General features: G+C 43.0%; 1 protein-coding gene across 1 annotated transcript in view; it reads right to left on the bottom strand.

Annotated features, from left to right (window-relative positions):
* The window catches only part of ADAMTS2 (ADAM metallopeptidase with thrombospondin type 1 motif 2), a 384270-nt gene that overhangs the window by 196660 nt on the left and 162793 nt on the right, over window positions 1–24817 (bottom strand). Inside the window, exon 3 of the mRNA XM_077326669.1 lies at window positions 20504–20666. Coding sequence (XP_077182784.1) covers window positions 20504–20666 — 163 coding nt within the window. The remainder of the gene's footprint in view (window positions 1–20503; window positions 20667–24817) is intronic.

The raw sequence follows: 24817 nt of genomic DNA, 5'->3' as shown, positions 1-24817 counted from the left end.
TGTATTAAAATAAATTTGAATTTGACCACCGGCCTTCAACTCACAGGTACGGGAGAGCTTTGTCAAGAGACCACTGTCAAGAGCTGACAATGAATTTCAATGAATGCTTTCTGTTTTGGGTAAACTGTATGCCATATTGCTGGCTTTAAAACTTACCACCTGGGTTTCTGCTAATAAAATAATTGGTTCTGAGCAAACTGGATTTTAAAAAGGCAACTCCACTTTAGATCATTGACCGTTTACGCACTGGAGGTTTCATGCCAGGCTGCAGGCTGAAGTTTTAGTCATGGCAGGTTCCCTACCTCTTCCTGCACTCACACAGGGGAGCATTTGGCCCGGTGCTCTTCATCTGCCCCCGATTTGTGCTCCTGCATGGGAGCTGGGGCAGTGAAGTTCCCAGTGCATAAATGGTCATCAAATCCCATTGTGATGTATTGTCATTTCTTAGTGAGAAGTATTCCTGACTAAGCGGTGAAAAATTGTTTGTGGCATTCATAGATCTAAAGATGGCCTTTGATTCCATCCCCAGATATATACTCTGGAACAGACTTGCAGAACTCCTTGTCTTTATTTCACTTAAGAAATTTGCATTTAGGTAATAACTGACAGATCAAATAACTAACTTCTGGCAACTTAACAGAGAAAATCCCCATCAATATTGGAGTTAAACAGGGGTGCAATTTAGCTCCCCAATTGTTTAAACTATTTTTGCATGATCTCCCAGTCTAAATTCTTTCGGGCACTCCTCCAACTTCCATGCTGTGTAACCAACTCCATGGTGCATCTGGAAACAGGAATGTTAATGGTCCAAGACAAAATCTGCCTGTCAGCAATAGGAATGTGGCTGAAATTAATACATAATCCACAGGGTATAGTTTCTTTAACCCTGAATGACAACTTCCAATCATCTTGGACTAAGGCTGTCCACAGAGGAATCCAAAGTCTGGGCTTTTCCATACACTTATTATCCAAATTAGCTCATGATCAAGCTGCATCATTAGTTAAGCAGCGGATACAGAACAATCAACGTCAACTGGACCTGAGCAAAACTCCAACTTTTCTGGCCCCAGTTAAAACAAGATATGTTCTGGCCCCTGCCACTTATCTGTCTCAGCTGGTAATAAGTAAACAATGAAGAGCATATACGTTTGAAAGATGCTCCATCTTGCCTTCAGCTCTTGTAGAGGGTCGCTATAAGAACATTCCCCTTACACTAAGACAAGGTTTTTGTGGGAGTGGTGAAATTGATACAAGAGAGCATATATTGTCCCACTGCCCTGCTTCTGTAGACATTTGTAGCAACTGGATTTAACCACTCCTTAAAAAGTTGCCAGAACTTCATGATGCAGATCGAGCAAAGAGGCTGCTAAGTGATGAGTCCCCCCAGGTGACAACTCAGCTGGCTAAGTTTTGTGCTGCCGCCATAAAAATCCAATGCTCTAAAGTAGCATAGTTTTAAGTCCTATTTCATGATCTGTTTTAAATTGTATTACATGAAATAATCATATTATTTTGGTCTCTTGTGTCTCTCAACTGTAATAAAATTTGATTGATTGATTGATTGCATGATCACCCCAGCTTTCTACTAAGTGGCCATCCCCCCATTTTGGAGGAAAGACCAACCCCTTACTTTCATTTGCTGACACACTGTCATCTTGTTCAGATCATGTGTAGGTCTCCAATGGTACCTGGTGGCTTTATCGTCTATTGCCGCAACAATCAACTGGTAATAAACTTTGAGAAAACTAAAATCTTAGTTTTTGCAAAAACCCACTATAAATATTCATGAAGGATTGATGGGCACAGTCTTGAACATGTGTCCCATTTCAACTATCTTGGTCTCAACTTCTCCTTTAACAACAAATGGGCACATCATAGGAAACATATAGCCAAGATGAAATCATCCTTAGCATTCCTGACTAAATTTTACCATCAAAAGGGGAACAAAAATATTCCAGCTGCATTAAAAATTTATTATATGAATTTATCCCGCAAATTCTGTATGGCATTCCAGTCTGGATCCTCAACATTAATAATGAATTGGAGTCTATACACTCCATGTTTCTAAGATCCTTACACAGGCATATCTTCAGTCTTGTGGCCTGTCTTCTCAGGATGCCAGTCTTGCAACATCTTCGCAGTCAGTCCCCCATGAGTAATGAAGGCTGGTGTGATATTCCCAAAGCGATCCCACATGCCTTTCTGTGGGGACAATTTGTGGGAACCAATTTCAGCTCAAGTGAGCTGAAACCTGGGGGGGGGGGGAGTCTTCTGAGCTGCTGATAAGCTGCTAACTTCCAGGTGAGGTCTGGAGTTTTACTCAAATTACAATTGATCAGTTTTCCTAGAGAAAATGACAACTTTGGAAGGTGGAGCTTATAGCATCAAATCCCTGCTTAAGCTCCCTCCTCAAACTATCTGTCCATGGATCTACTCCCAAGTCTCCAAGAATTTTCCTTCCCAGAGCTGGAACCCCTAGCTTCTGCTCCTGGACTGCCCCTACATGGACTAGGCATATTTTGGAAGGCAGACTAGAAAAATCTCAGGGAATTGCATCACTTAGGTTGGTCTTGTGACTGTTTTTAGATTAAAGTTGTGTATTATAGTTCTTACATTGTCAAGTTTTGTATTGTTTTATTGGTGGTTTTTATTGGTTGTCAAGATTCTTCAGGACCTTTATTAAAAGGCAAAGCATCTTAGAAATTTTCCAAATAAAATAAAAATCACAGATGCCTGCTCAGACTGATTTTTAACAGGATACATGGAAAGAGGAAAAAACAAGCAAGCAGTCAAGGGATCAATTCATCATACCATACTATCTGGACTATAAAAATAGAGCCTCCTTGATGTATACAAAATCTGGTGATAAAACTCCTTCAAAGCTTCTATTCATTTTTTTTTTTTTTTTGCAGAAGAAGCTTCATCAGCCACCTTGGTGGTTAGCAATAGTGACAGCCATTGGCCTAACAATCCCTTGAGACTCATTTCCTCAGAAGTGCATAACCCTGCTTCTTATTCAAGAGTTGAATCACAGTAAAATTCACAATCCATCTTATCCCTGAAAAGCTGTACGAATCGGCAAAGTAAAATTCAGGGGTAGGGAAAAAGAAGGCAGAGGAAAAGACAGATGTATTTATCATGCACATATGATATAAAGAGGAGACGAAAAATATTGTCATTGTAGCCTTACTGACTGCAAACTAAGAGAACTCTCATTAATCACCAGGGGTACACACTGAAGGGAAAATATTGACTGGATTAGGAGGGGGGTGAGAGAGTTCTCTAATGGAGCTATTCCTATTTAAAGTTTATTGGCAGAGTTTCTTTAAATTACAGGGGCCCATGGCCAATCCTGTGCCAATTTATGTCATCTGAGGAATTCTAGAGAAAGAAAAACAATATGTATTGGTTTCTTAAAAATAATGCATACTTTAAAAAAAACAATAGCATTTGTCAGTTTGATACACTATGATGGGAAGGCTCTTCCCATCAATTATCTATAAAATCTACAAAGCCATCTTAATTATTATATTTTTGTGGTAACATTTTCCATTTGCCTTCTCATGAGAGCATCCTTACCACTGTTCTCCCTAATATTTGGGAAAGGCCCTTGTGGGTGGATTGCTGCCCAGGACACATTCAGTGTCATTCCAGGTGCGACCGGATTGGGCCAGCTGGAGCGCCTGCCTCCTGAGGCTGGCTGCAAGCCTGCCTCACCGCCACACACTGCCTGGCTGCTGCCGCTCCTCCACTTTCCTGCTTTGTTCACCAGCCCACCATGCCCACCAGAGGCCGTGCCCGCCCGGCCACCTGGCTACACCTGGGTTGCCCCAGCCCCTACGGAGCCCGCCCCTGAAGCTGGACACAAGGCAACCTCGTTGTCTTGCACCCACATGTTCGCCTGCCATCCGCCCTGCCTCTATTAGCCTAACTATGCCACCGCCACGCACTCCCAAAAACATGCCCACCCCCAACCTCGCCCATGCTGCCACCTTTCCACATGCCACTGACAAATTCCCAGCCCGCTGTTCCACTCGGGTAGCGGTGGCAGCCCCCGAGATCTGCTGGCCCTGGCGACAAGGCACCGAAGACCAACAGCACTGGCTGTGAACCTTGCTTCAGGACAGGTGACATGATCGACACGCCGCCACTGCTGCCAGTGAGCCGCCGCTGGAGCCCCGACGGGCCATTGCAGCCCCGACTACAGATGGAGAGTAGGACCGCTGCCCAGCCTTCACCTGCTGCAGCTGGTGCTGATCCTTCCCAAACCAGCACCATCACTGCCACCCCCCCAGCCGCCACATGCTCGCCCCACCACCTCTCCCAGGAACACGTGCGCCAGAGCCCAGGGAGGCCAGTCTGCCCGAACGCTAGTTCCCTGCTAGCGCCCGCTGCATTCCTGAGTGCAGTGTTTTTTTTTGCTAGTATATATATATATAAAACCTCAAATATACAAAATGCATATAATTGCATATTTATTGGACTATTTTGCTGTTGTCAGCCATTCATAGAATCATAGAATCATAGAGATGGAAGGGGCCATTCAGGCCATCTAGTCCGACCCCCTGCTCAATGCAGGATCAGCCCAAAGCATCCTAAAGAAAAGTGTGAATCCAACCTTTGCTTGAAGACTGCCAGTGAGGGGGAGCTCACCATCTCCTTAGGCTCACCTATTCCACAGCCTATTCAGTTGAGTCTGACTCTTGGTGATCCCATAGCACAGCCACTGCCATGATCCTCGATCCCATGTTCTGGCTGGTGTCCATCCCAATCATGTCCAACCACTGTGTTCTTTGCCGGACTGGTTTTCTTCTTCCACTGACCAATCCTAGCACAATCGCTTTCTCCAGTGAGTTGGATCGCATGATATGGCCAAAGTAAGTGAGCCAGAGTTTCATGATTTTGCCTACCAGTGATATATCAGACTTCTATTGAACTATAATAAAACACAAACATACACACATCCACAGAACTGGCTGAACTTTAATGACAAAGTACTTCTCTCAGTCCGTTTTCTGTAAACTGCAATCACTGGATGCAGAAGATATTTCAGGGGGCATGACATAGGCTTACCGATTACCCACCAATTCCCACCTAATTTCCTGGCTTTAACAGAGAAGTAAGAGAAAAACATCGACATTTTAGGAATCAGTGAACTAAAATGGACAGGAATGGGTGAATTTAATTCAGATGACCATCAGGTATACTACTGTGGACAAGAATCTCGCAGAAGAAATGGAGTAGCCTTCATAATCAATAAGAGAGTAGGAAAAGCAGTCTTGGGATACAATCCCCAAAATGACAGAATGATCTCAGTTCGAATCCAAGGCAAACCATTCAACATCACAGTGATCCAGGTCTACGCCCCAACCACTGCTGCTGAAGAGGATGAAGTTGATCAGTTCTATGAAGCCCTACAACACCTTCTAGAAGCAACGCCCAAAAATGATGTGCTTATCATCATGGGGGATTGGAATGCTAAAGTAGGAAGCCAAAAGATAACCGGGATAACAGGCAAGTTTGGTCTTGGAGTACAAAATGAAGCAGGGCACAGGCTGGTAGAATTTTGTCAAGAGAATACAATGGTCATAGCAAACACTCTTTTCCAGCAACCCAAGAGACGACTCTACACATGGACATCACCAGACGGTCAACACAGAAATCAGATTGACTATGTGCTCTGCAGCCAAAGATGGAAAAGTTCTATCCAGTCAATAAAAACAAGACCAGGAGCTGATTGTGGTTCAGATCATGAGCTTCTTGTTGCAAAATTTAGGCTTAAATTGAAGAAAGTAGGGAAAAGCACTAGGCCACTCAGGTATGAACTAAATCATATTCCCGACGAATACACAGTGGAGGTGACAAATAGATTTAAGGAATTAGATCTGATAGACAGAGTGCCTGAAGAACTATGGACGGAGGTTCGCAACATTGTACAAGAGGTAGCAACTAAAACCATCCCAAAGAAAAAGAAATGCAAGAAATCAAAATGGCTGTCTGAGGAAGCTTTACAAATAGCTAAGGAGAGAAGGGAAGTGAAAGGCAAGGGAGAAAGAGAAAGATACACCCAACTGAATGCAGAATTCCAGAGAAAAGCTAGAAGAGATAAGAATGCCTTCTTAAATGAACAGTGCAAACAAATAGAAGAAAACAATAGAATCGGGAGGACCAGAGATCTTTTCAAGAAAATTGGAGATATGAAGAGAACGTTTCATGCAAAGATGGGTATGATAAGGGACCAAAATGGTAGGGACCTCACAGAAGCAGAAGAGATTAAACAAAGGTGGCAAAATTATACAGAAGAACTATACAAGAGCGAGCTTAACATCCCTGATGACCACAATGGGGTAGTTACTGACCTGGAGCCAGACATCCTGGAATGTGAAATCAAATGGGCCTTAGGAAGTCTGAGCAACAATAAAGCTAGTGGTGGTGACAGCATTCCAGTTGAACTATTCAAAATCTTAAAGGACGATGCAGTAAACGTGCTACACTCAATATGCCAGCAAATTTGGAAAACTCAACAATGGCCACAGGATTGGAAAAGGTCAGTTTACATTCCAATCCCAAAGAAGGGCAATGCCAAAGAATGTTCAAACTACCGCACCATTGCACTAATTTCTCATGCTAGCAAAGTTATGCTCAAAATCCTACAAGCTAGGCTCCAGCAATATGTGGACCGAGAACTTCCAGAAGTACAGGCAGGATTTCGAAGAGGCAGAGGAACTAGAGATCAAATTGCCAACATACGCTGGATCATGGAGAAAGCTAGGGAGTACCAGAAGAACGTCTACTTCTGCTTCATTGACTATGCTAAAGCCTTTGATTGTGTGGAACACAACAAATTGTGGCAAGTTCTTAAAGAGATGGGAATACCAGAGCATCTTATTTGTCTCTTGAGAAATTTATATGCAGGTCAAGAAGCAACAGTGAGAACTGAACATGGAATCACTGACTGGTTCAAAATTGAGAAAGGAGTTCGGCAAGGCTGTATACTGTCGCCTTGCCTATTTAACTTGTATGCAGAGCACATCATGAGAAATGCGGGATTAGAGGAGTCACAAATTGGGATCAAGATTGCAGGGAGAAATATCAACAACCTCAGATATGCAGATGATACCACTCTAATGGCAGAAAGTGAAGAGGAACTAAAGAGCCTGTTGATGCGGGTGAAGGAGGAGAGTGCCAAAGTTGGCTTGAAACTCAACATCAAGAAAACAAAGATCATGGCATCCGGCCCTCTCAATTCCTGGCAAATAGAAGGGGAAGAAATGGAGATAGTGACAGATTTTATTTTCCTGGGCTCCAAGATCACTGCAGATGGGGACTGCAGCAAAGAAATTAAAAGACGCTTGCTCCTGGGGAGGAAAGCTATGGCAAATCTAGACAGCATCCTAAAAAGCAGAGACATCACCCTGCCAACAAAAGTGCGTTTAGTCAAGGCTATGGTCTTCCCAGTTGCAATGTATGGCTGCGAAAGTTGGACCATAAGGAAGGCCGAGCGTCAAAGAATTGAGGCTTTTGAACTCTGGTGCTGGAGAAGACTCTTGCGAGTCCCTTGGACTGCAAGGCGAACAAACCGGTCAGTCCTAGAGGAGATCAGCCCTGACTGCTCTTTAGAAGGCCAGATCCTGAAGATGAAACTCAAATACTTTGGCCACCTCATGAGAAGGAAGGACTCCCTGGAGAAGAGCCTAATGCTGGGAGCGATCGAGGGCAAAAGAAGAAGGGGACGACAGAGAATGAGGTGGCTGGATGGAGTCACTGAAGCAGTCGGTGCAAACTTAAATGGACTCCAGGGAATGGTAGAGGACAGGAAGGCCTGGAGGATCATTGTCCATGGGGTCGCGATGGGTCGGACACGACTTCGCACATAACAACAACAACAAAGAGAAAAAATGACCACATAATGTGATGTAGCTTTTCATTTGGCTGCTCCTTCAGAGGGCAGAATACCCTGCAGTGTGATGCTCCCATGACAAAAGACCTGTTGAGTTCAATGGAACTTATCCACAAGTAAGCGAATATAGACCATTATAAGATGTTTCCAGCATTTCCCCTAAAGTTTTATTTTACAACAGAATCGGAGCACATTTTTGAAAAGCCTAGGAAGTCCTTCTTTAAAGTAAAACTCTACAAAAACCTCTCTTCTATCATGTTCCTGGAATGTCAACTGTTCTCCAGACTACATAGATCAGTTCCCTGGAAGAAGTGGCAGCTTTAAAGGGTGCATTTTCTGGCGTCACATCTTCTATGAGCTCCCTCCCTAGGGTTCTGTTCCTAAATCTCCAGGAATTCTACAGACATGCATGCAGGACTTTACAGGTGTTAGGCTGAATACATGGCAGAACCAAGAACAGATATCCTCCACTAATCAAATATATGGTTTTGAACATTCATATAAGGCTACTGTTCTGGAGAGCTCCAGATGCTAATAGGCAGTGTCATCAGAATGTCCTAGTGGGTTGTATAACCAACCATATTTACAATGTAATATGAGGAACTTCTTGTCCACAGTGGACAAGAATCTCACAGAAGAAATGGAGTAGCCTTCATAATCAATAAGAGAGTAGGAAAAGCAATCTTGGGATACAATCCCTAAAATGACAGAATGATCTCAGTTCGAATCCAAGGCAAACCATTCAACATCACAGTAATACAGGTCTATGCCCCAACCACTGCTGCTGAAGAGGATGAAGTCAACCAGTTCTATGAAGCCGTACAACACCTTCTAGAAGCAACACCAAAAAATGATGTGCTTATCATCATGGGGGATTGGAATGCTAAGGTAGGAAGCCAAAAGATAACCGGGATAACAGAGAAGTTTGGCCTTGGAGTACAAAATGAAGCAGGGCACAGGCTGGTAGAATCTTGTCAAGAGACTACAATGGTCATAGCAAACACTCTTTTCCAACAACCTAAGAGATGACTCTACACATGGACATCACCAGATGGTTAACACAGAAATCAGATTGACTATGTGCTCTGCAGCCAAAGATGGAGAAGTTGTATACAGTCAGTAAAAACAAGTCCAGGAGCCGATTGTGGTTCAGATCATCAGCTTCTTGTTGCAAAATTTAGGCTTAAATTGAAGAAAGTAGGGAAAAGCACTAGGCCACTCAGGTATGAACTAAATCATATTCCCGACGAATATACAGTAGAGGTGAGAAATAGATTTAAGGAATTAGATCTGATAGACCGAGTGCCTGGACAGAGGTTTGCAACACTGTACAACAAGTAGCAACTAAACAATCTAAAACTATCCCAAAGAAAAAGAAATGCAAGAAATCAAAATGGCTGTCTGAGGAAGCTTTACAAATACCTACGGCGAGAAGGGAAGTGAAAGAAAAGGGAGAAAGCGAAAGATACACCCAATTGAATGCAGAATTCCAGAGAAAAGCTAGAAGAGATGAATGCCTTCTTAAAATGAACAGTGCAAACAAATAAAAGAAAACAATAGGACCTGAGATCTTTTCAAGAAAATTGGAGATATGAAGATATCTCATGCAAAGATGGGTATGATAAAGGACCAAAATGATAGGGACCTCACAGAAGCAGAAGAGATTTAAAAAAACTGTACAAGAGAGAGCTTAACATCCCTGATAACCACGATGGGGTAGTTACTGACCTGGAGACAGACATCCTAGAATGTGAAGTCAAATGGGCCTTAGGAAGTCTGAGCAATAAAGCTAGTGGTGGTGACAGCATTCCAGTTGAACTATTCAAAATCTTAAAAGACGATGCAGTAAAAGTGCTACACTCAATATGCCAGCAAATTTGGAAAACTCAACAATGGCCACAGGATTGGAAAAGGTAAGTTTACATTCCAATCCCAAAGAAGGGCAATGCCAAATAATGTTCAAGCTACCACACCATTGCACTCATTTCTCATGCTAGCAAAGTTATGCTCAAAATCCTACAAGCTAGGCTCCAGCAATATATGGACCGTGAACTTCCAGAAGTACAGGCAGGATTTCGAAGAGGCAGAGGAACTAGAGATCAAATTGCGCTGGATCATGGAGAAAGCTAGGGAGTTCCAGAAGAACATCTACTTCTGCTTCATTGACTATGCTAAAGCCTTTGATTGTGTGGAGCACAACAAATTGTGGCAAGTTTTTAAAGAGATGGGAATATCAGAGCATCTTATCTGTCTCTTGAGAAACCTATATGCAGGTCAAGAAGCAACAGTGAGAACCAGGCATGGAATCACTGATTGGTTCAAAATTGAGAAAGGAGTTCGGCAAGGATGTATACTGTCGCCTTGCATATTTGTATGCAGAGCAGATTATGAGAAAGGCGGGGTTAGATGAGTCACAAATTGGGATTAAGATTGCAGGGAGAAATATCAACAACCTCAGATATGCAAATGATACAAATGATGCAAATGTGAGGTTTGATAACATTCTGGTGCTTGGTAGCTTCCTGGATGCCTTCCAGGAATTATTTATTATCATTTCTGCCTTTGTATGTAACAGTGCCTTTATTCTTCATGCAATGGTCAACATTGGAGAAATGTTGTGCCCATACTTTGGACTCAGATAATGCATTTTAACAGGCAGCAAAAGCTCTTTGTGTTTAGAAAACTATTGCAACCCTGCTTGCAGAAGGAGCACATCATGAGAAAGGCGGGGTTAGAGGAGTCACAAATTGGGATCAAGATTGCAGGGAGAAATATCAACAACCTCAGATATGCAGAGCCTGTTGATGCGGGTGAAGGAGGAGAGTGCAAATGTTGGCTTGAAACTCAACATCAAGAAAACTAAGACCATGGCATCCGGCCCTCTCAATTCCTGGCAAATAGATGGGGAAGAAATGGAGATAGTGACAGACTTTATTTTCCTGGGCTCCAAGATCACTGCTGATGGGGACTGCAGCAAAGAAATTAAAAGACGCTTGCTCCTGGGGAGGAAAGCTATGGCATATCTAGACAGCATCCTAAAAAGCAGAAACATCACCCTGCCAACAAAAGTGCGTTTAGTCAAGGCTATGGTCTTCCCAGTTGCAATGTATGGTTGTGAAAGTTGGATCATAATGAAGGCCAAGCGTCAAAGGCTTTTGAACTCTGGTGCTGGAGAAGACTCTTGCGAGTCCCTTGGACTGCAAGGCAAACAAACCGGTCAGTCCTAGAGGAGATCAGCCCTGACTGCTCCTTAGAAGGCCAGATCCTGAAGATGAAACTCAAATACTTTGGGCACCTCATGAGAAGGAAGGACTCCCTGGAGAACAGCCTAATGCTGGGAGCTATTGAGGGCAAAAGAAGAAGGGGACAACAGAGAATGAGGTGGCTGGATGGAGTCACTGAAGCAGTAGGTGCAAACTTAAATGGACTCCGGGGAATGGTAGAGGACAGGAAGGCCTGGAGGATCATTGTCCATGGGGTCGCGATGGGTCGGACATGACTTCGCACCTAACAACAACAACAAATGAGCAACTTGCGGTGCCATCCTAGAGTTATAATCTAACTCCATTGAAGTCTACAGGCTTAGGAGGGTATAACACTGCTAACAGTTGTCCTGACAAAACAAAGATTCTCTGGATTAGCAGAAAGGCACACCAGGGACCTGCGATCTCTCCTGTATCGGCACAGAGGTCACCTTAGGAAACTGGGTGACTGAGGTGGCTCAGAGTGCTTTCACTCAGCTTCCGTTGGTGCATCAGCTGCACCCATTCCGGGTTCAGTCAGATGTAGTCACAGTGATCCAGGCCTTAGTTACATCCAGACTGGACTACTGCAATTCCGGCACAGGAATCAAGATTGCAGAATGAGGCCCTTCTGTCTGTCTCATCAATCAAAGAAGTTTGTCTGGTGGGCACATGAAAAAGCCTTTTCAATGGCAGCACCATGCTTAAGAAAAGATGGATGCATAATAGGGTCTCAGTTAATTACTCTCAGCATTCCACAATTATGAAGAGTAGATCTGCCCATCTTTCAATAATTTTGATATGTTAATTTCCTTTACTATATTCCCCCCCAGGATTAAACCTAAAATATGGTGACCATATAGACTAAGCCTGTTATTCCAGTTTGCTCCTTGCATCTGTAAAACACAATTTACTGTACTTTTGCTATTTTGCTGTTCATCCTTTACACATATGGACTGGTAACTTCTATTTAAATGTATCTGAGGATGTGTACAGGAACCCAACAGTTAATACTTGGAATAAAACATTGTCGATCTTAAAAGTACCACTGGGCTCAAATTTTATTTTGATGCTTCAGACTTAGGGATAGGCATGAATCATTTCACAAACTGAAATTTGGCCTAAACTGGGGCTGGTTCAGAGCTTACAAATCAATATTTATGAGACATGCAGACCTGCTGACCTTTAAATGCTGGTGACCCATTTAACCCCATAGTTTTGGTCCCTCCTTCCTTCAAAGAGGGAGAAGCAAAACAGGCAGGTTAAATGGCTGCCAGCAATTTATATCCCTTCAGTTTCACTCCCCCTTTCAAGCAGGGAGCGGAGATATCAATGAGTTAAATGGCTACCAGCCATTTAAACCTAAGTGCTGACCAACAGACCTTGTCAGGTGTTAAGTTTAAATGGTTGTGGGTCATTAAAACCCTTGCCGTCACTCCCCTCTTTCAAAGCGGGGCGGGGCGGGGCGGGGGGGGGGCACCAACCCAAAAGGTTAAGTGGCTGTGAGCCAGTTGATTTTGCTCCCACCCCCTTTTAAAGAGGGGGAAAATGAAACCAAGAGGTTTATTGCTCATAGTCATTTAATCCTTCCTCGGCCTTATTCTCCTTCCTTCTGGCCCTGGCAACCCACGGCCAGGAGAAAGATGGAAGCAGAGTCCCTTTCAGGGCGGTCCCTGCTTCTCTCTGCAGTGGGTCGCCACAGCTGGGAGAAAGCGGGAACCAAACTTGCCAGATCCGCTTGGTTCAGATGGGGCCCTTCTGAGTAGGTTCAATGATTGGTTCGGGAGCTGCCCCAGAACCTAAGCTGCTGTTTTGGGATTCATGCCCATTCCTATTCAACAACAACAGGGCTACCCATCTAAATCTAAGATACTGCAGTTCCTTACCAGTAAACTTCTGTGTTGTTTACTCATTCCTTTTTAAATTCTATCATTCTATATATCCTCCCATTGGAAACTAATGTGTCAGAATTGTTCATTAACTAATGGTACTTGGTTAAAATAGGAAGCTGTCATTTCACCAATCCATTAATAACCGTGTTGTGTGACAAAGGCTGAAAATTTCAAACCCTTTAGCCTCTTTCTGTTATTGAGACAAATACAGATTGCCTAGCCAAGTTGCATTTCCTATTCTCTTTAAAGTCATAAAACATTTTAATTACAGTTGAAACTATCTGCAGCTTGACACAATCTTGTACCGTTCTATTAGCATATGTTCTCTTCAAGTACATTCCACGTCTTTAAAAGGCAAAATGTCTGAAAGACATTGATACAAAAAGTTCTTTTAATATCCCTAGAGTTCTGAGATGGTCCAAATTTTGCGGAACAGATGTAATGTAGATTTCTGCACTGTGAAATGCAGGATCCTTAATGAGAGAGAACCGGTCAGGAGAAGGACACTCATACAGATTTCTGAAACATCAGACCAATTTCTCATGAGGAATTTGCCCCTGAACAGCCTCTTATTGCTTGTGGGTTTTAGTGCAGCTTTCACATGATGTTGGCAGCAACTTGGGAGTTCTCCAGTGGGTGGCATGAGTTTTCATCCAGTTTGTTCCATAATGAGGGAAATCACAAAATTCCAATTTCCCTCTTCTTGTCACATTGCAAATCAGGGCACAAACAGGAAGGAAAAACATGTGACAGTCTCGGTAGTGTTTTGCCAGCCCTCATACCCACCCTCCCCTTTCCATTTTCCAATTGAAAATTTAAAAAAAAAAGAAAATGGCAGGGTCTGCATAGCTACGGGGCCACAAAGTGATATGCCCTCACTTCAAATAAAATGTTCTCTTCTGTGTGTATGGTAATATTGGGATCAAGCAGCTAAAACACATTACTTTTTGTGTTTTCTGGCAATGGGGTATGAACAGGAAAAGAGGAGGGGGCATGTGATGCAGCAGCCCTCTCCCTATTAGCTTGGTGTCCATGCTCTTTGTTTTAAAATTTTACCGTTAATACACAATCATCAGGGTCCAGTTACCATGGCCAGCCTATCACGAATCTACCAGAACAGGAAGAGAGACCATTATGCAAAAGAATCCAAAAAGGGCATTTAAGGGAATGTTTTATTGTTGTGGCATGATCCCAAAGCAACGCAGAAGTGCAAGTTTTTTTGTTTTTTAAGTTTTACTGTTGTAGCATGGAAGTGTATTTTTATTTTAAATATTAATTTTGGGCCTCGGGGGGGGGGGGAAGTTTGAGTCCTCAAAACAACCACTGTGAAGGGATTGGTGGCTTTTGTTGATTGACAACCCAAAGAGCTTGGGGGGAACTTTGGGTTGTCTACCTTTCCTGCTTCTCGACCACATCATAAAGGGGCAAAAAGCTGCAAAAACAGCAGGATAATGTGGGAGGAAAAGTTGCAAATGTGCAGTTTCCTATCCCGGGTTTGCAAGCAGGAGGTGGTGGCGCGTGTTTTACACCTCCGTGTAGAATTGGTCTCTGTTCTAGACTACCATATTGTAACTTTAGGTGTCTGATGCCTCAGAGAAATCTGCTGAAATATGTTTGGCAAGAAAATGTCCTGCCCTTCCATTAGCAGCAGAAGACTAGTTCAAAGTAAATTTATTGTGGCGTAAGTTCTGTATGAGCCAGATCCCTCTTTTCAGATCCATGAACTATATTGATTTGGAAGGTTTATGACAAATTTACTTACACAATGCATACACACAGAGAAGAGTGGTGAGGTGAGGGAAGGCCTCCCAGGATAGAGATGCTTTACACTGCAGAGCAGCCACAACTGTAACCCATCAGTCAGAGTGAGTGGAGACCTCTCTGCCAAGAATTTGCCAGAGTTGGACAATAAGAATTACAATTGCTTTCTATAATGAGCTAGCCTCTCCTTGTCTCTTTTGGGCCCAAAGCTGATAGTGTCAAATTGGCATATGAATTTCATCTCAGCTGTCTCATTCTAGAATCTGTCTTGGATAATGCAGTAACATAGGTTCTCTTAAAGAGCAATGACAAAGGATTAGATAGGAACACAGCAGTTTGCTCAACAGGGCAAATTGGTAGGATTTCATCATCAGGCTGTGAAGGGCATATAGATTAATGTAGAACTGGAGTCCTAAGGAGGAATTTAACAAAAAAATAAATTAATTAAAGCTGGAAAGCCAATGTTCTATAGCAGGGGCGTCAAATATACTGCCTGGGGGCTGGAACCATCCCATCCAAAGCAGTTCTCCAGCCCTCAAGTAACTGATGCAAGGGAGGGAAGGCAGGAGTCTGCTCAGGTGGGGGTGGGGAGTGAGCGGGCTTAGGTGGCAAGGTGTGTGTGGTTGAATTGTCAAGAAACAGAAAGTAAATTACTAGTAGGCAGGGCTAATAGGCTAATAAAGGTCAGGGTAAAGGTATCCCCTGTGCAAGCATAGAGTCATGTCTGACCCTTTGGGTGACTCCCTCTACCGTTTCCTTGGCAGGCTCAATACAGTGTGGTTTGCCATTCCCTTCCCCAGTCATTACCGTTTTACCCCCCAGCAAGCTGGGTACTCATTTTACCGACCTCGGAAGGATGGAAGGCTGAGTCAACCTTGAGCCAGCTGCTGGGATCGAACTCCCAGCCTCATGGTCAGAACTTCAGCCAGCATGTCAGCTGCCTTACCACCCTGTGCCACAAGAGGCTCTTAATAGGCTAATATGCTAAGGTAAAATAGTGTGTAAGGATGGAATTTTAATAAAGGCAGAGAAAGAGAAGGCAAGGTGTTTAGTTTTTCTTCTAGCCTTCTGTAGCTCAATCAGGATTGACAAAACCACTACATGGGGGAACCAAGCCAAGTGACCAGAGCTGCCACTACAGAGCTGCATGAAACCAGCTTCACTTTTTTTTTTCAAACAAATTTTGCCATACACAAATAGGCATGCACAGGAGGAAAAAATGGTACCTTTCCGAGTTGAGGTTTCCTGATTTGGTACAACTTGAAATAACTGAATCACAGATTTGGTATGTCGATTTGCGGTGGGTCAGCTTGGGAAAATCAAACCAACTTGATCAAAACAGCTGCCAGGCTTCTGATCCTGCTGTAGAGAGAAGCCTCTCCATTGATCAGCTGATTGGTGGTAAAGGATCAGCTATTTGGTGGGGTCTTTAAATGTCTCCCCTCCGACCCCTCTGAGATTATAGAGAGCAAGCTCTGTACAGCTTGGGAAGGAATGGAGAGGAGGCATTTAAAGAGCGCTTTCACAGTTAGTCAAATCTTGAATCAGCCAAATCAAACTCAAATTGATTCAAGCTTCTCTGATTTAGCTGATTTTAACTGATGGGATGTTTGATTTGACTCAAATAAGCCTGAAAAATACTTGAATCTGCACTCATTCAAGTATTTTTGGGCTTATTCAAGCTGAGATTCCCATCCCTATACACAAAATTGTTTAGCTTTATCTCTGAGAAACCAGGATGATTTCACTTCTGAAGAGACAGAGTCCTGGTTAAATAATGCAGAGATTAGTTTGGGGCAATAAAAACATCACAGAATCAATTTTATTGTTGGCACAAGTACAGAATCTATCTAAATATGGAATTCTATTGAATCTTCCCATTATCACTGCTGAAGAAAGGGCATTACAGCATGTAAACAAAAATGCCCTTCTATATTCAGGTAAACTGGCATTTTTGTTGGAGGGAGAATACTTACAGAGAAAGATGAACAAACTGTGGGTTCTGATTAAGATACTCTCATAAGAAAAGTCTCTCAGACATCTTCTGATGAGTTGGGTCAATTCTTGTCTACTTTCTGTTTCTATCACATCATGGGTAATACCCAAAGATGATCATTTATGATCCAGTAATCTGACCCAATTACTTGTGTGAAGGTCTAACTTGATTAGTCCAAGGAGGCTTGATTTTGGGTTTGATTTTAGGATCCTAATTTTCAGGTTGAATGCTCTTCCCCAGGTCTTTGTTTCAAAGGATGTCTCCCCAACTTGGCTCTCAGAGCTATTCCAGACACACACTGAAAAATTCCCAAAATATTGCATAGGAATCTTAATAGTGGTCTATCAATGTTTTTGTAACTGCTCTGATCCAAACCCTGGCAGCATACCGCATTTGCCCGGTGACTCTAATATTAAAAACGTTAACTGTCACAGGAATATATTGTCCATCATCAGAAGGGTAATAAAATCTTGAGATTGTCATCCCAGTGCTAATAGCAACCCAACAGAGTTCAAGTGAACCTTCCAAGAAAGGCTTTCTTGAAAAATAATTCCTAGATATTTGAAGTGTTTAACTTGCTCCATAGATTGACATGCTAGTGACTACTTATACTTCTTTATCCAAAGAAAACTTAGTTTTTCTAGAAACTAAACCATCTAGTTGAGACATCTAAGGGTTCTTTTTATTTTAATAAGATTCTTCAGTTCTTTTCCTATCCAATTTATTCTCAGTATAAGGCAAATTCCTGGGAGTCAAGCTTGTCTTCACAATTGTATTTATGCCAGTTCTATTTGCCAAGGAATACTTAAGACCTGGTATTTTAAGAAATGATGACATTAGGTGTGAATTTCTTTCAGGCTCTTTTGTTGCAAAGGAACTTTTGTACAGTTAAATATTTTCTGACTGATCTGTATAAACACATTATTACTACAGCAATCAGTGTCAAAAGAATGGGAAGGACTTACCTGTATGTCACTTCCACAAGCAACCCAATCGTATGGACCCATTAAGAAAGCTGGCAAATCAATATTTTTCACAAATACAAATTAATTAACATCCCATCCTTCATCACCACTTTAACAATGCCCAATGCTATTTATCCCCTTCAAATAATGAATCCACTACATACATTTTGTTGAGGCAGTAGGGAGAATCTTATGAGAAAGTTTTTCTTTCCACCAGATTTTACTACTGCTCCAGCTACACTTGCAAACTGGGTCATTTTAAAAAACTGTATAAACCTACAATGGTCATCATTCAGCCAACATCCACATTAAATGCATATTAGTGTTGAAAAGTCCTCTGACTAATGTGTACATCACAATACTGATTTTCATGTAGTGATATGGCTTTCACATTGCACACAATGCTTATCCTCAGCCCCTACCATTTATAGATTGTGGTCGATGCAATTAGAAGGAACAGCCAATCTCCCTTTGCAATGTTATAGGCAGGAAACACAAACTAGAACCCCAATATTATAGACATCAAATGCAGAAAGGCCCTCTTGAATAATTCAGTTTTACATAAACATATACAGTTTGTATAAAGCCAGGAGAGTGGAAGGCTTCTTGATCTCATCAGGCAGGAGCCACAATAGAGAATGTTATTTATTTATCCATCTATCAAATATGTATTCCACTCCCTCTCCACTGAACAGGATTTGAGGTAGCAGAGAAAGCATTTGCATGGACAGTTATGGATTTTGTTCATTACCAGGTTGGCTCCTGCAGAAGCTCTTTGCTCAGATGAGTGAAGTTGTAGTTGAAGCAGCAGGAGAGAGGCACTCTCACAGATAAAGGAGACCAAAGCCATTAAGGGCTTTGTATGTGATAACCATTACTTTATATTGAGCCTGGTAACAAATGGGTGTCAATAGAGTGTCTGCAGAATGGGAGTAATATGCATGTTTCATTTAACTCCTGTGAATAGCTGAGTTGAAGCATTCTGCACTAGTTGGAGTTTCTGAAGTGATTTTGAGGGGAAACCAATGTATAGCACATTACAGTAGTCTAGTCTTGATGTTACTGATCCAGATGGCTGGATCAGCCATATCAAGGTTAGAGCCATCTTATGGGCTAAGCTGATTTGCAAGACAGCATTTTTTGCAGCAGCATTAACTTGCTTCTCCAATAATAGGGTTGGATCCAGTATAACACCGGATACACAGTATAACACAGTATAACACAGTATAACACAAGGCCTTTAACTGAGTCAGCAAGAGACAACTGAATTCTATGAAAAGTGAGAACATCCTTCAAGACCTCCACCTCCTTACCAGCATTACCTCTGTCTTTTCAGGGTTCTTTTTCTTCCAGTTTGTTGACCTTTAGCTGGTTAGCCACAACATTCAAGCAGCTATTTAGGACCTTTACCACATCACCAGGAGATTCAGATAAGGATATCAGCATATTGAGGACAAACAACCCCAAAACTACAAGTAATTTGACCTAAAGGCTTTACATAAAGATTGAAAAGCAGTGATTTTGTTGCACTACACAAGATACTTAGGTCCCACACTAACGACAAATGGTTTCTAATAGCAACAGCTTACATTGAGTGGACCTGCACATCTTCACTTCCCATTTGTAAAGGCCTGCACTGTTCAACCATAGATTCTTCAGTATTCTCCTTAAGGCATCTTCTCTTAGGACTGTGTGTGTGGAGCAAAAAAATCACAGGCTATTTCTATGGTGGACCCTATACTAAGGAACAGCCTACCAGAGAAAGCAAGGAGAATACCTTCATTTGCTATTTTTAAGAAAGCATATAAGGCTGTCTTGTTATCATTTCTATTTACATAATTTGTAGTCCCCTTTTCTTATTAAAATTCAAGGCAGATTACACAATCAGCATAATCAATCAAATTAAAAAAATGATGAGCAAAGTACCTGAAGCAGAACTACAGAAAACTGAAAACACAACAAAGGTATTAGGCATGGTATGATAACAGTGCCACAAGGATGGCTAAAAATGTAGTGAGAGTATGGTAACACATACTGCAAAAAGATAGTATGCCCAATACCTATTAGTATAGCATACAGTCCTGTTTCCTTTTTAAAATCTCTTTCTTCATCCAGTGCATCCTAACATAGTCCTATCGCTCCTCTAAAAAGTGCCTTCTGAATTCTGTTCTACACATTTTGTGGAAGACCAGAAGTATGTGGGCTATGACCTCCTCAGGCATGCCATTTCAAAAGGTGGGGTCACCAAAAAGATAAATTGCTCCAGAAGATTTGGCTGCACTCTTTCAGCATGTGTGTTAATTTTGCATGTTTTAAACTTGAGTGCCTTTTAATTTGAATATGCATTTAATGTACTCTACTCCTGTTAATTTGGACTGTTACAATTTATGTCCTCACAACCTGGTTGCAGCATTGTCAGCCACCTTGAGTTCAGTGAGATAAGGTGGGATTAAAATGTTTCAAATAAATATTTAAGCCTTTTCACAGTTGACCTATAGTGCTTATTCGAACAGAATTAGAACTGTTCAGATAGATGCTGGCTACTCTGGTATTTAAAATTCAATTTCTTCAGTTCCTTCATTTCTTCTAAACAGTAACAGCAAAGAAGGAATAATGAAAGAGAAAGGATTTCTTATGTCAAGGATGCCAAGGCAGTAGCAGCTGAGAGCTTATACTGACTACTGGGTTCATGCTTTTAGCTGAGTTTAACTTTTAAATATAACTTGTCATTAACATCTCAGCCTTACCTCTGTGCTGGAGATCGGGATGCTCTCTAGGAAGTGGGTTCTTGGCAGCAGCTGCCCTACGATAGATGACGTGTGTCCTACCTTCTTCCTCCTCCTCCTCCTGCTTCCCCTTCTGCAGAGGTTCAATGAAGAACTCGTCCTTGTCTGTGCGAATCATGCCAGCCTGAAGTGACAGGGCAAAAAGATTGAACACCTCAAATTACTGCCCACGCAGCAGACATTTTGAATAAACCTTTACAATATGCTTAAGCACACTTCAGTGCTCTCCCGAGAGCAGTCATGATGCAGAGAGTAAGCAAGGTGAATTCTTTATTAGAGCAAGAAAACACAACGTCAGTGTCTCAGCTTGACAAGGAAGGACAGCAGTAAAGCATTAAACCAAAGGGATTTCTTCAGGAATCTAATTAACAAAGGCTGGGATTAGGCTATGGAAAGGCAGGGAGTTTTGATCAGATCTCTCCTTCAACGCACGAGTTAATGTGAAGTAATATATTAATTTTTATTAGTCATGGTCATTGAGATGACATCAATTTGTGTAGGGGTATGCAATCTTTTGAATTAGCTGCTGGAAACTTCCTCCCTTGAGTTTGCAAATTCTGTGCAATTGAAAAAGTTTCCATTTTCTTAGGCAAATACAAGTTGATCCAATAGAAGTGGCCACCTGTCTCAGTTCTACTGCCTGTTCCCTAGGACAAGCACAGCAGTCAAGGTTTTCTCAGCTTGATGGTTGTGTCAACATTTTAAATGAATATTGATATGTGAAAACATTCATCAAGACAGAATTTTAACCACACAAAATCATCTCCGTTTATACTAAGGAGGTAGCATGACATGACAAGCTGTTATAGACTGAAAATGACTAACTCCAGACAACAGTTTAGTAGCCTTTTTTGCACTAATTAAAGCTTCTTCAAGGGCAGTCCCACATACAGTGTATTACAATAGTCCAATATAGAGGTTACAGTGGTATGGTTCAGCATGCCTATAAATTTGAGAGTGGGAGCTAAAGAAGGGTAAGTAGTTTCTTAAACATGAAGCATATTTTTAACAAGATTTTAGGAATAAGGCATACAAGTGGTTTTTTAAAAATGCCCAAAATAGCAGCGCAATGTCCCAAAATAGTAGCGCAAAGTGTTGAAGAAATGCCATTTGAAAATTGATCACCACAACTTGTGATTCAGAGAACACTGGGATTCTAGCAGATGTAGAAACATAGAAGATATTCACATTACTGGTCTAAACTGGATGTTATTCGTTGTAAAGTGATACAGGGTCTTTAAGTAAAGTGATACAGGGATGGGGGATGGGGGGGTTCATACAGTTCATACCTTCCGTTAATGAGCCATCTCTGAAGTGCTATGGTGATTTCAAACGGTGCCACTCCCCCCACACCCCCGGACCTTTATCACGGTATGCTCATCCTTGGAGTTTATTCTTTATATTCGAAGTTGAACACTATAATGGCAAACCAGGTTTAGAAAATGGAAGAAAGCAGTTGCCTTCCAATATTGCTCAACCACACTTTGCTAACCCAATGCAAGCAGGTTCGTTTGCTAGCAGCTGGTTACAGAACAGGCCTGTCTGAAATGACAGAAAAAATCCATTAGCAACCAGTTACTAAAATGGAATGCAAAGGCAGCTTGAAAACGGCCATAGGGTTAGCTGCAGAAACACCATCTCTCTCCTATATATGGAACATAAGCAGGCAAACTAAACAAGGGTTTCTATCACAGGGTGTCTGTTGTAGAGATTAAGCAGGAAGAGGTAAGCCACTTTGGGACTCCTTCAGGGAGTAAAAAGCATGGTAAAAAAAAACAGTTGCTCTTTTTCTTTTTGTTTTCAACCAAGACACCCCATCTTTGAACTAAACCATGGCATATGTGTGTGTTGGGGGGGGGGTGCAGTCTGCAGCCCAGATGCAGCTTAAGAAAGATCTCTGAAGGCACCCTGGGACCCAGCATTATTACTTCCAGGCAAGTCTGGCCAGGGATTCGGGGGGGGGGGGGGCATCATCTGGGCATGGGATAGGGGTCACTGTGGGCAGGCAGGTAGTTGTCAGTTTGGTGTAGTGCCAGTTTGGTGTAGTGCCAGAGAGCCAGTTTGGTGTAGTGGTTAGGAGTGCGGACTTCTAATCTGGCGTGCCAGGTTCGATTCTGCGCTCCCCCACATGCAACCAGCTGCGTGACCTTGGGCTCGCCACGGCACTGATAAAACTGTTCTGACCGAGCAGGAATATCAGGGCTCTCTCAGCCTCACCCACCCCACAGGGTGTCTGTTGTGGGGAGAGGAATGGGAAGGCGACTGTAAGCCGCTTTGAGCCTCCTTCGGGTAGGGAAAAGCGGCATATAAGAACCAACTCTTCTTCTTGTGAATTTTCTGCATTCTGTTGGGGGTTGGACTAGATTATTCTGGAGATGCCTTCCAACTCTATGATTCTATGATCCTGCTGCTTCCAGCTAAATGTCTTCCCTTGTATTTTTGGGTGCAGTTCTGGCTACAGCCACTTGGCGCACAGGGATGTCTGTGCATAGCAAAAAACTCTAGGATCAACTAAGCTTCCTTTTTCTCCAAGACTCTGGCAAACTTCCTTAACAAATCATGCTGAACACAGCTATGGTAGCTGCCAGAGAGAGAAAAAGTTCAAGCCCAGTGGCATGTTAAGGCCAACAAAGTTTTACTCAAGGTATAAGCTTTCCTGTACATATACACTTCCTCAGAGAGTGGGAGGAGGGAGGGTGGATTCTTCTGACAAACACGGTTTATATTGAGACTAGGGGCAAAGCCCGTTGTCTCCAAGAATACAACGGGTGCTAGAGCTTGGCAGTGGGAAGAGGAAGGGGAGGAGTTGTCCAGTCTGTAAGGGCATGGGGTTGTCATGTGTGTTGTGTGGGAGGTTGTGGTGGCATGGTGGCAAATGAAGCCATGGGTGTGGAGATATGGGTGTCAAGAACCTGTGGTGTGGAATGTTTGTTGATTGTGGGAGAGGACTGACCTTTGGGAATTGTGGCATAGTGGTTACAGATGAGCTTTCCAGAGCCATGTCCTCAGATATGTGAAGGGAAAATCAGACTGGAGACTCTTCTTAGGGGAAGATTACAGGGCAACCAATTCCCCCCAGTTCTGCGTCATTTCCCTTCTTGTGTGAATTAGGCCACAGACACCGAAATGCCCCTCTGCCCTAATACACATTGGGTAGTCACAGTACACAGGTGTCCACCCTGTTCCTTCTGTCTCCCATATTTTCACTGTTGGCAAAAATGGCTCATTTGAGGGCTGGATTCTGAGGCATTGTACGATTTTGAAGTCCCACCTCCAAACCTCCAGGAATATTTCCAACCCAGGGGTAGCCAACCTACAGGTGTGGCCTGGAGAGCTCCTGGAATGACAGCTCACCTGCAGAGTATAAAGATCAGCTCCCCAGGCAGAAAGGGCTACTTTGGACAGGGTTGTGGTAGAGAAGAAATATTTAAGGCTTCCCACACAGGTTGTTGTTGAATTGAAAGACTTGAGGCCTACTGCACAGGGTTGTTGTGCAGATGAAACAGGAGACAAAAGAGCCAGCTTCCTCTGCAGAATAACGCTGTGCAGTGGCCTCAAATCTGCAGAGAGTTGCAAAGAAGAAAGACACATGGCTTGGCTGTGTCTAACCCCTGGCCAGAGCAGTATTTTAAGTGAGAAGGGGCTTTTCTGTGGCCTCCCTGTGAGCCAACTGTTTGGCAGAAGGGGAAAGCTCCCCCCCCCCCTCAAAAGGAAGTCCCTCAGGCTCCCCTGCGTTGCTCTTGGAAAGGCCTCCTCCCCTCAGTCAGGGGCTGTCAGAGGCTCCTTCGCAGCAGGCCTGAAGGGGGGGGGGGGGAGAGCACTCTGCAGCCTCCTGCCAGCTCTGTCAGGGTTCTGAGGCAATTTGCAGTTGGACATGGAAGTTAGGAGAGCCTTGGGGCGAAAAGGGCTGGCACAGCCTGTCCAAGCCTCTGTTCTCATTCCCCTTGGAAGCCCTACTGACCTCCTCTCCCTTTGGTGGTCAGGAGCAGACTGGCAGCCAGACTGGGCTGGGTGAATGGAATTTTGGTCTGTCCTGGTGAGGGGCCAATAGGAAGGCACTTTGCGCGCCTCCCCATTGGCTGCTTGGCCCTGGATGGACACTCGGAAGGCCCAATCAGGAGCCGCTTCGCGGCTCCTGATTGGGCCCTCTGAGTTTTTATCCTGGACAGGGCCCGCCCTAACTCCTCCCCAGGTGGCCTTACTCTTTTATTTAATAGGACCCTGTCCTATTTAAAGATTGCCCTGCTCTGTTGTGTACTTTGAGTACTGATGACA

Source organism: Paroedura picta, chromosome 3 (assembly GCF_049243985.1).
Source record: "Paroedura picta isolate Pp20150507F chromosome 3, Ppicta_v3.0, whole genome shotgun sequence".
Taxonomy (NCBI): Eukaryota; Metazoa; Chordata; class Lepidosauria; order Squamata; family Gekkonidae; genus Paroedura; species Paroedura picta.
Note: the sequence above shows the minus strand (reverse complement) of the source record. Positions and strands in the feature narration are given on the sequence as shown.